This window comes from Panthera pardus, unplaced genomic scaffold (genome assembly GCF_024362965.1).
Source record: "Panthera pardus isolate Hobbes unplaced genomic scaffold, ASM2436296v1 HiC_scaffold_8, whole genome shotgun sequence".
In the NCBI taxonomy this organism is placed as follows: domain Eukaryota; kingdom Metazoa; phylum Chordata; class Mammalia; order Carnivora; family Felidae; genus Panthera; species Panthera pardus.
Genome location: NW_026527013.1, coordinates 149,293,035 through 149,305,229, shown reverse-complemented (window position 1 = coordinate 149,305,229; position 12,195 = coordinate 149,293,035). Strand labels below are relative to the sequence as shown.

The following is a 12,195-nucleotide window of genomic DNA, read 5'->3' as shown; positions in this document are numbered from 1 at the left end:
AGCTGAAGGGTTTACAAGGATATATTGGTGACGAAGTCAAATAAGCAGTTTTATTTAAGGCACATAGGAAATTGGGGCTGTACATGTACACGTATACACACACAGGCTCACAGTTACATGTAATGATGGTTGAAATTAGAGATGTGATCACCAATAGAAAGCGTTTAGCGCTACCAGAAGAGGGACACATCATGGAATTTCGGAAGACTTGGGGCAGAGGAGGAAAAGCCTGCAAACAAAACTGAAAGACATAAGTCAGAGAAGTAGCAAGAGAAACAGGAGACCTATGTCTTATAAGCAGATGGACAAGAGAATGTCAAGAAGATGGAGTTTTCATTGTCAAAAGCCACTGCAAGCTCAAGTAAACTAAGACCGTGGTGTATGGCTTTGACAATTAGGAGGTTATTAGAGAGGTCTGAATGAGACTACTTTCAATAATCTCGCTTTGATCGGAGTCAAAAGCAGCAACTATGCATTTAGATTACTCTTTAAAGATATCTGATGGCAAAATGAACAACAAAAATAAGTTTGTTTGAGAACAATCACAAGCTATGAGGAAGGAGGAGACTATAGACAGGTTGGCTGGCATAAAGTCCCCGAACCAATGGGAGGGGTGGGATAGAGGGGTCTCCAGAGTCATCTGTTTTATGGGTGTCTGTTCTTCCAAGTGTGGTCCACAGACCAGTAGCATCAGCGTGACCTGGGAACATACTAGAAACGCAGAATCTCAGGAAACACCACAGTTCTAGGGAATCATAGTCTGCATTTAAACAAGATCCACAGGTGATGTGATTGTGGCACCTCACAACAACCAGGTAAGATAGGCATTACCGTTCCCATTTTTAGCTAGGATGAGACTCAGGCTCAAAGAAGTTGCCTGGGAGATGATTAGGGGCTCAGCCAAGTTTCTATTCGTAGACAAGTAAGTTCACAGGGATTTCTACTTTCACTCAATTCAGGAGAATTGTTTCAGGTGGTAACGCCTCTGACAATCAATTAATCACAGGTCTGTAGTTCTAGTGCCATCAGCTTTGAGTTTGTTGTTACAGCGATGGTCGAATCCCTTCCTGAGCCTGGGAGGCCTGGCGAGAAACCACGTTGACAGCATTGGAACTTCACTTCCCAGCAAGCCCCGCGTCCTCCTACCGCGCTAGGCATGACGGGCTTCTCCTCCCGCTCTCTTCTCTGGCGGAAGAACCTTGAGGCGGGAACGTCAGCCAGGCGTAAGGGCGCGCGGCATCCTGGGATGTGTAGTCTGGCCGGGACCGGGACACCCCCTCGGATGAATGGGGCCGGAGCCGACTGCGAACTACAGCTCCTCGGCCGGCAGCGTCGGTGGCGGCTCCGGGGGAGAGCAGCGCTGCAGGGCCGTGGGGATGTTCTGTGCCGCGGCGAACGCAGCAGCCGGGCTTCTTAGGGTGGCGGTATAAGCGGGCGCCTGCTTGCGCGCGCTCGCTCTCCTTCCCCGGCACCGGTCATGCGCCCGGCGTTCGCGGTGGGCCTGGTGTTCGCAGGCTGCTGCAGTAACGTGATCTTCCTAGAGCTCCTGGCCCGGTAAGTGACCTTCGCGGGCCGCACCCCCGCTGGCGGCGCGCGGGGGCCCGGGTAACACGGCCAGAGGAGTCGGCTGTCCCGTGGTCCCGCGCGCTGCCCGCTATCCCGTCCACCAGCTTCACAGCATCCCTCGGAGGGGAGCGCCCCGGGTGCCGTCCTCACGCACTGGGGACCGAAGCCTGCAGTTTTTCTCGTGACGGGTCCAAGGTCGGCAGGAAGCTCGTGGCAGAACCCAGGTTTCTTCCACCTCTTCTCGATCCCGTTAATGCCACGCGTTTGACTTGGGCAAAGCTTTTTGACTTCTAAAGCAGTCTGATTTTGTACTCGCTGCAAAGAAAGTTTCTTTAATGTGGCTCCCCAAAACGTTTGTTTTATTGGCTTTAGAGATGGTTGGGAGCACTCGACCCAGCATACCTCCCAGCGATGTAGTAGAGTGGATTTTTATTCAGAGAGCCCGTCCCCTTGACCGGAGGGAGGAATTCCAGCTCTAAGATGTTACAGTCTTTAAATTGAGAAGCATGCATTTGGAAGCGTAACTTTAAGAATGATTATGACACGTTCCCAAAAGGAAACCAGGTTGGCTTTATTGAGGTGGCACTCGATACTGAGTAGTGCGTAAAGTTCAGTGGATGGAAACTGTTGTTACAGAAAAGATAACAGGTAGACTAGAAAAGGCTCAGCATTAAAAAATCTCAAGTCTTGGTTCTGGGGTCTCCCTTTTCTGCCTGTAAAATAAAATAATATCTGTGGCCATATTTCTGAATCAGGACATCTCTACTGATCATCCGAACAATCTTGTGTACCAAATAGGTCAGAAATTATAATCTCTTTTACTGAAAGTGAGACAGGTCCCAAGAAGGTAGATGGTCTTTTACTGTAAATTTAAGTGGCAGAACCAGAACTAGAATCCAGGATACCTAAACAGGATCCTAGACTAGGATACTAGTCTAGTATCGTCTGCAGCCCCTCTGTAATTTTTGAACTTGAGCGTCCCACAGAATTTTGGTCAGTTTCTCACGTGGAGGCTACTGGAAATGTATTTTATTTTCATGATCCCATTGATAACGTCATTCTGAAGCAATCAGTTTACTTACGGTGTGGGTTAATTTTTGCTGTTAAAGAGCTTGAAATTTTATGCAGAAAGTGTTGATAAAGATCTGTCACTTCTTTGGGGAGTAGGTGGAGAGAGGTTTAAAAATGGAAAGAAAAATGTAGCCGGTTGTTAGTCTTACAAACTTCAAAGTAAGATCACTTCGGAAATTGACTTAAAAATGTTAAGATGATAAAATCAGGCCAGCCATGGAAATGAAAGTCAGAGAATAATAATGTAATAGTTGTGGTGAATACGTCATTAAGTTAAATCCTACCAAAGGCTGTGTGACTTCAGAGTACGTAGTAACTGAAGGTCCTCTTGACTAAGTGTGAGCTCTTGGCTAAGTTACTTCACCTCCTGAGTCTGCTCTTTGAACTTCAAAAGGCTGGTGGTCGCTCTGCCAGACCCACAGGGTTTTGAAGGATTGAATGAGATGCACGTGCAAAGCGCCTGAAGCACATTGACCTTCCCCTTCTAAACTTTCAGTACAGGTAAACCTTGCTTTATGAGCTGCTCATGAAAAGCCGTGGATAAATCTAATGCTTCTGTGAATTGTAGGAGCTTCTATGTAGAACAGTCTGAATAATTTATAAACAAATCCTCCTCCTTTAACCTTTTTTATAAATCTGGCTCTTTGCAGTACAGCAGTGGGTTTTCATAAAGCTGTGAGGGGTACATTTGTTAATGTAGTGGGTGGCATACATCAGGCTGAGTAGCAGCTTTTTCCTGATTTGCTTGGGCAACTCACGACTTACCATGCCAAAGATCAATAAAATGAGAGCTGGTTGAACCAGATGGCCTTTATGGTTCTTTGTAGATTTGGCCTCCTCATCACTTTTGACTTTATCTTGGGACATCACGGTGGAAAGCTCATAAATTTTTATAGAGCAGGAACTCTGCTTCTCCTATGGCTTCCTTGGAACCATTATGTGCCCTAATAAAGAGGCAACTGGAACACTAAATACACATGAAAAGCTAGAGAGACCTGTAGGAAGAAGCAAGCGTCTTTATCCATCTTCCCCAAATTGGAAAATAAATTTAGGTTTTTCTTTCTGATTTTTGTATCTATAATTGGGACCTATACTAAAATAAAAAGCTCCATGCAGTGTACAGAACAGATGTGAAGTAATTAATGAATGGATGCCTTCATCTCCCTCCTGAAAGAGCTTGGAAACAGGATGCGCCCCTATCAGCTAACTAGCCAGGCAAGGTAGTGCGTGCCTTACGTCGGGAGAACAATCTGAAACATTTTCTTTTTTCCATTTGATTTGACAATCAAGTGCGTAACGTTGACTCAAGTAAGGAAGTTTCCTAAATCTAGAATAAGAAATACGAAAGGCGTAGATTTCTTTCCCTTCGGAGTTGCTCATCTTTGAAGTCAAAATTTGAATTCTTGCCAAAGAGAATTCAAAGTAAGAGAAACTGTTTGCAGTTGGTGATTATAATTTCTAAGGAATAAAGTCCAAGAGAACAAGTGATTTAGGGAGAAGGAGCCAAGTTTTTAATGCTGAAGTTTTAAAATGAAAAAAAATATGAATTATTCAAGTTAAAACAAATAGTTCCACTGGCAGCGGTGTGTTCCCGAAAACGCTGTTGATTTTTTTAAAAAAATTAATTATGTGAGTACATTAGAGAGATTTAAAAATCCTATGGAGATAGAGACGAAGTAGAATAGGGTTGTCAAGGGATAGGGGGAGGGTATGGGATTTCTTTTGGAAATGCCCTAAAATGGTAATGGCTGCACAGTTTTAAATATACGAGAAACCACTGAATTGTAAACAATAATATAAGGGAGTCTGCACGCATCATTTATGTGCCATGTGGCTCTGGGAGACTTACCTGAGTCAGTGCCACGTGGCCCTCAGTGCCCTTAGCAATGAAATGGGCGTAATAATAACTACCTCTGTAAAATAAAGATAAAATTAAAAATCATTATGCCGTTTCAAAGGTCCTGTGAGGAATACACTTGTGAATCATTTTTTGAAATAAATGGTTTCTTTTTATCTTTCATACAGTGCTACTATTTTAGGTCCTATTTGCTTAAAGGGAGGCACCCTCCCCTTCAGCTCCTTGAGTGAAGGTCAGATGCTGTGCCCAGAGAGTAGGGGCGTGAAGGCGAATTGGACCCGGGCGGTCCTCTGACCTTCCCTGTGTGGCTTACTGTTTTCAGATTCCATGTTTGGCTCCCTCAGTACATTGTCACATCCTTAAGGGCTCAGGGATCAGGTCTTCACATTGGGAGCCCCCTAGCACCGAATTTGACACATAAGAGGTTCTCCATAATTGTCCTTTTGTTTTTTAATGTTTATTTATTTATTTTGAGAGAGAGTGGGAAAGGGGGAAGGGCAGAGGGGGAGACTGCATCAGAAGGGGGCTTTGTGCTGACGGCAGAGAGCCCGAGGCAGGGCTCAGACCCACGAACCACAAGATGGTGACCTGAGCTTAACCAACGGAGCCACCCAGGCACCCCTCCGTAATTGTTCTTTAATGGAAATGACCTAATCTGTTGGTAAAAAGAAAACAGGAGGAAGGGAGGAAGCTTGATGAGCCCCTTTTGGGCTAAGTCTTGTGTTTGGCGCTTGATATATATTCGCTCATTGGATCCTCGCTACAAAGTGAAAACTGTATCACTTGCATTTTTATAAGTGAGAAAAACTGGTCAAGATAAATGCCTTTTTAGAAGAGTTAACTATACTGTGATTGAAGGCCTTCAGTGTGTGAGATCCTAGGGCCTTTTTGCCTCTGTGGCACGCTATTAAGTACTTTTCAGGGACTGGCTTGTCTACGATAAACTAGTGAGGTGAGATAGGAACTAATACTGTTCCCATTTTAAAAATAAGGAAACAAAACTTAGGGGAATAAACTTGTACTCTCACACAGTAAGTGGTAGAGACCTGGATCCTACCTGTCATTGTGTGCTTTTTTTTTTTTTCCTTTTTTTTTTTTTTTAATTTATCTTAGAGACAGAGCCTGAGCAGGGGAGGGGCAGAGAGAGAGAGGGAGGCACAGAATCCAAAGCAGGCTGCAGGCTCTGAGCTGTCAGCACAGAGCCCGATGCGGGGCTTGAACTCACAAACTGTGAGATCATGACCTGAGCCGAAGTCCGATAACCAACTGAGCCACCCGGCGCCCCAGCCATTGTGTTCTTTTAACCACCGTAGACTACAGTGGTTCTCAACTCTGTGAGAGCATATGAGAATTACCCGCACATCTTACATGGGTGGGTACACACACACACCTCCCCCCACATCTTCCGCCCTCTCCCTAGACCTACACTAGTGGTTCTCAGCTCTGGCTGCCCACTAGAATCACGTGGAAAGCTTTGAAAAGTCCGGGTTCCAGGGCCCTACCCCACAGCAGTCTGAGCGGACCTGGGGGAGGGGAGGGAAGCGGTGAGGCTTCTCAGGCACATGGGGTTTTAAAGAGCAGCCTAGCCTGAGTTGAACAAGAACCGTGCCAGGAACTATCTAGAGCTGAAGTACCTTCTCCCGTCACCCCTATGTCGGCTGATGGTTCTAATTAGCTCTTCAAGGGAGTTAGATGTCTTACGTGATTATTTATGGTTTTGTGCCACCTTTATCCCTGTCCCTTGAACGTAAATGCTAAAAGAGATGGTTGAACATAAAGCAGTCGTTTTTAGGGACACCTCCACAGGCGGTAGAGACCGAAGAGGAACAGTGGTTCTGTTCCAGACGGTAAGCAGAGCTCTGCACGGGAGAGGCTCATGTTGAGTTGTCCCTTTTACGCCTGATGGGCATATTTAAGAGCTTGTCTACTTGGCACTGCAGTTTAATCTTAACACCACCAAGAGAGAATTGGGGTTGTTTTTTAATAAATAGCATTATTTTTTTTTAATTTTTTTTTTTTTTTTAACATTTACTTATTTTTGAGACAGAGAGAGACAGAGCATGAACGGGGGAGGGGCAGAGAGAGAGGGAGACACAGAATCTGAAACAGGCCCCGGGCTCTGAGCTGTCAGCACAGAGCCTGACGAGGGGCTCGAACTCACAGACTGTGAGATCATGACCCGAGCTGAAGTCGGACGCTCAACCAACTGAGCCACCCAGACGCCCCTAAATAGCATTATTTTCAATGTGATAGTACATTTGCAATACAAGAATCCCTCTACTCACTAGCCTCTGGTAAATAAATGTCCTTGGTCAAGATGAGAACACAGAATATGAAGCCTGAAAAATACTGGTCATATGAGAAATCTGGAAGCTTCACGGAAACAAAGACAACGGTTCGCTTTGTACTTCTTCCAGTGACTGAGCAGAACCTAATAGAAGACAGACTCAAAACCACAGGCCTTTTAAGTGACCAGTTTTCACAGAGTGTTTCAAGAGGGAGGTCAGAAGGATTTTTTTTTTTTTTTTCTGTCTTAAAAATATGTTCCTATCAGTCACGGTGGAAGATCGCTCAACCCTGGCATGGATCCCTGAAGAGGTTCGATTCAGTTTCACCATCTGTCGAGTACCTGATAGATCTGTGTTAAGAGTTGTGGGGAACGGTAGATGATAGGAGTGTTCTTCAGTCTTTTCTTCATTTTGCTCCTTATCTCTCCTTACTCCGGCCAGAGATCCTCTGTCTGTAGACATTTTCTTCCTGATCACCCCTCCGCAGATGCATTAGATACCGGTTCATGTGCTGTATGCATATCTGTGCTTGATACTTAGAAAAAGAGTATGAATCTCTCCGCCCCAAGAACCAGTTGTCCCTTGGGGACCTTATCTAAGGTGGTGGCCCTGTCACCAAAGCGGGTGCATGTCTTCCATTAATGGTAGTCTCCGTGGTTCCTGGTCAGGAGGCTACGTGAACGTTCCCGGAGACCTCGGTGTATTTCTGTGCTGGACTTTGCTGCTCAAGCTGACTGGGATCCTGCCTAAAGTCCTTGTGCTTCACTGAGGATCCCACATACGAGCACTTCCTCCAGCTTACCAGGAAAGTTGTATCGTGGTTCTAAGAATAACTGCATCAGAGTGCTTCTTACTCGTGGCCTGCTACAACCAGGGAAGAGTGAAATAAGAAACCTTGACACTCTTCTCTGTGAGCTCGGTTGATGGTTGTGTGTGATCCACAGGCTGTGAAACCAGAGACAAAGCACAGTGGGTAATAGAAATCAGGCCTCCCTGTTATTCTGAACTATCAGTATAACAAGTGTTGGTGCCCTTTATCTCAGCTTTTCGTACCTTATTTACCTTTTTGTTATTTACTACACAGGAAGCATCCAGGATGTGGGAACATTGTGACATTTGCACAGTTTTTATTTATTGCCGTGGAAGGCTTCCTCTTTGAAGCTGATTTGGGAAGGAAGCGGCCAGCCATCCCAATCAGGTATGGCACATTGAAGTCTCTTTTCGCCTTTGTTTTTTTTTAAAGAAGTTCAGAACTTTTCTGGTACCTAGATAAAGGAGAATGAGGCATCTGTGTATAAGATCTGTGTCAAAGGTATTAGAAGAATAATAAGGGTACTTCATTTTCTGAATTTAATATGTTGTGAAACTACAGGGAGACTATTTTTAGAATAAAACTCCTGTAGTTTCACAACATATTAAATGCACAAAATGAATTACGATGGAGACAACACTGTGTGTGTGTGCGTGTGTGTGTGTAGTATATGGTTGGTTAAAGGCTTAGTGTGACCACAGATTTTTTTTTAACAGTTATGTATGCTATCCTCATGTTGGTAAAGTTACCAGATACACTAAGAGCGGTATTATGGTTCCTTTTTAAAAATGACGGGGTTTGGGGAATAAACAGAAATGGTGGTTACGCAGCCTTGTGAATACTGAACGCTACCGAATTATTCACTTCAGAATGGTTGATTTTGTGTTTCGTGAACTTCCCCTCAATTAAAAGAAAATGAAAGGTAAGCTAAGGCAAAATTGTTAATTCCAGACCTCCACCCCTTTGTCCACATTTGCATAACTGTACTCATGGGGTCAAATAGGAAACAGGACAGTTCTTCTAATAAACAGCGTGTTGGAAATTCAGCATTCTCGCTGAGATGGACTTGAGGTAAAAATGTAATGCATCCAGTTGTCAGTCTGTAGTAGAATCCTGTTACTAAATTCCTTTGACAGGGGTTTTCTGGTGTGAATGTATCAGAGGACTAGTTAAGGCTCATCCTTGTTGGTATTCTTTTGCAACATTCCTGAGTAGTCTGCTGTAGAGAATCTGGCTGAATTTTGTTACTAATATTGTACTTCTGAGTTTCCCAGTGCAATGCTAAGTATTCTTGAACACATTGTTTTCCATTGGCTTTAATATCGACATAAAACTTTCTGCTCCTGAGACCAACATTTCTATCCCAGCAGGAGCCCCAGCATTTTTGATTCCTCTGACCCTTTCCCCCTTCCTCCCACTATCTCTTTCCATTCTGGCTGCCACTAGCACAGTTCAGGAACACGTTCACCCTCATCATTAGCTTTTATAAATGGTGCCCTAGCTGGCCGGCCTCTTGTCTCCCACCCCTGCATCCCTGTATTTTGATTTCCTACCATTGTATTGTGACACCGCCCCCCACCTCCCCCAAGCACTCAGGGGTCACCAGTAGGCTCAGAGGGGACCCTAGCTGCCTAACCTGCCTTTTGAGGCCCCCCCCCCCCCCCCAGGGTCTTGCCCTAACAGTCGTACTTCCACGTGTGTCCATTGTTCTTTATCATAGCCTCATGCATCTATCCCTAATCAGGGAAACAGGGACCTGTCAAAAGGAGTGAATTATAAATCATGAATACCTTCTGGTAGCGCTCTTTAACTCAGCAGTGTCAATTTAGGGGAGTTGACAATGAGATTCTAATTTTGTTTGTGAAAAGTTAGGTGCGCAGGGAGATTGTTTATCCTGAAATAAAAGGTTGTTTAAATATCAGAGGTTGCCAAGTTACAAGGACATTAGGATGGCAAAAGTCTGGCAGTGAGGGGAATAGCCTTTATTCACATGTGCCACAGTCTTACAAATATGATAAAAAGGCTTAGTGTTACTTTTTTGACAATGCTTTCCATGTAATATACATATCAAATAAACCTAATTCATTTAACAAGTGCTTTGAAATATTCTAAGTGAAAAGGACTTAATTTAGGAAGTTAGACAAAAATATTTTTTAAAAAGGTTTTCAAGCACTTCCCTAAATAAGATCACAGATGATTATGAAACCCAAACTTAAAAGAAGTTTTTAGTCTTACCTAAATCAGATCAAAAGCCCAAGAAAACTTTGTCCTTTTAACAGAAAGAAAACCAGATTCTTATTTAGTGCCAGCTTATAACTCCTTTTTTAAATGTTTATTTATTTATTTTGAGAGAGAGCAGGGGAGAGACAATCTCAAGCAGGATTCATGCTCCACACTGGCCTTGATCTCACAAACCTTGAGATCATGACCTAAGTGGAAATCAAGAGTCGAACACATACCCCAGTTGAGCCACAGAGGCACCCCCAAAACTCATTTTTTATTTATTTATTTATTTTATTATTTTATTTTTTTAAATGTTTATTTATTTTTGAGACAGAGAGAGACAGAGCATGAATGGGGGAGGGGCAGAGAGAGAGGGAGACACAGAATCGGAAGCAGGCTCCAGGCTCCGAGCCATCAGCTCAGAGCCCGACGCGGGGCTCGAACTCACGAACCATGAGATCGTGACCTGAGCTGAAGTCGGACGCTCAACCGACCGAGCCACCTAGGCGCCCCAAAACTCATTTTTTAAAATACATTTATTTTCATCTTAACCAGCTTGACCACACATGAAAATTCCTGTTTAAAGATTCTTTTTTCTGCAAACCTACAACTTTTTTCCCCCTACGTTCCAATTTTGTCCTATGTTTTTTCTTTTCTCTTTAAACAACCAGCCTCGTTTTAGGACAAAACGACTTCCTTTCCCCTTAACAAAAACTGTATTGAAAGAGAACTTCTGCTGACTCCATTTTGACCTCAAATTCCAGCTGGGTTCTTCTCTCTAGCTTGTCTCTTGGCTCAGGCGGAAGACCCAGCGGGCAAAGTGTCCCATGAAGGGAACTGAAACTGCCCCCTCAAGCAGTAAGGACCCTCCGGAACCAGCAAGACCCCGCCCATGATTGACTCCAAGATAGTGGCCAGTTTGACTCCCTCTGCCCACCTGCACGTACTCACCCACTTTGCCCACATTTTCTTTATATAAACCCGAGAGTATTTTCAGCACTTCGGCGATGGTCTCTCAGATGCTAGTCCCCTGTCTTCCTGCCCTTGGCATCACTGAAATAAATTCCTCGTGCCACCACCCCTCGTCTCTCTGCCTTTGGATTCCCTCAGTGGCCAGTGGCCAAACCTGGTCTGTTTGGGACCCCCAGAGCCACGCATGCGCTTGTGCACGCCTGTGCCCCAGCTACATGATCTCCCTTTCTCATACCTTTTTCTCCTGAAAACACACCCTACTTTCCTGCCATACAGAGATGTTTTCCTTATTATTTTTATTTATTTTTTATTTTGATTATTTTTAGTAGCTTTAATTACATACATTGATTAGAATTGAATACATTTCAAAATTTAAAAAGCGTATGCCTTTTAAAATTTTCCAATGCAATATTAACATCCACATATCTTTTAGTTTCTCTGCAATAAGAGGCCAAAATTAGAGAAACTTATGTTTAGTAATGTTTTAGTATTTTGTCTTATTTGGAAATGATCTAGATCTTGTAAAAGTTTTTATTTTAATTCCAGTTAGTTGACATACAGCATTACAGTGGTTTTTCAGGTACAGTATGGTGATTGAGCAGTTCATGGATCACCAGGTACTCCTCATGACCAGTGCACTCCTTAGCCCCCATCACCTACTTCACCCATCCTTCACTCCCCACCCCTCTGATAACCATCAGTTTGTTCTCTGTAGTTAAGAGTCGGCTTCTTGGTTTTTCTCTCTCTCTCCCAAAGGGAGTGCAATCATATGGTATTGGTCTTTCTCTGACTGACTTCGCTTAGCATTATATCCTCTAGCTCCACCCATGTTGTTGCAAATGGCAAGATTTCATTCTTTTTTATGGCTGAAAAGATTTTCATTCTTTTTTATTCTTTATTCATCAATTGATGGACACTTGGGCTGCTTCCGTATCTTCACTATTATAAATAATTCCGTAAACATCAGGGTGCATGTATCCCTCTGAGTTAGTGTATTCTTTGGGTAAATAGTTTAATTACTGGATCGTAGAATAATTCTGTGTTTAACTTTTTGAGGAACCTCCCTATTGTCTTCCACAGTGGCTGCACCAGTTTGCATTCCCACCAACTGTGCAAGAGCGTTCCTTTCTCTCCACATCTTTGCCAACACCTTTGTTTCTTGCATTGTTGACTAGCCTTTCTAACAGGTGTGAGGTGATATCTCATTGTAGTTTTGATTTCCATTTCCCTGATGATCAGTGACACTGAGCATCTTTTCATTGTCCGTTGGCCATCTGTATGTCTTCTTTGGAAAAAAATGTCTGTTCATGTCTTTTGCCTATTTTTTAATTTTTTAATTGGATTATTTGTTTTTGCTGTTGAGTTTTATAAGTTCTTATGTATTTTGTATACTAACCCTTTTTCAG

General features: G+C 43.6%; 1 protein-coding gene across 2 annotated transcripts in view; it reads left to right on the top strand.

The window, feature by feature from the left end:
* Positions 1-1,242: 1,242 nt before the first annotated feature.
* SLC35B4 (solute carrier family 35 member B4) overlaps positions 1,243-12,195 on the top strand; it is a 40,643-nt gene continuing 29,690 nt past the window's right edge. The window contains exons 1-2 of one of the 2 annotated variants that reach the window (XM_019452786.2): positions 1,243-1,554; positions 7,868-7,981. In XM_019452786.2, the coding sequence (XP_019308331.1) occupies positions 1,478-1,554; positions 7,868-7,981 (191 nt within the window). In that variant the 5' untranslated portion in view covers positions 1,243-1,477. The remainder of the gene's footprint in view (positions 1,555-7,867; positions 7,982-12,195) is intronic. The other variant, XM_019452785.2, reaches the window with a different exon arrangement.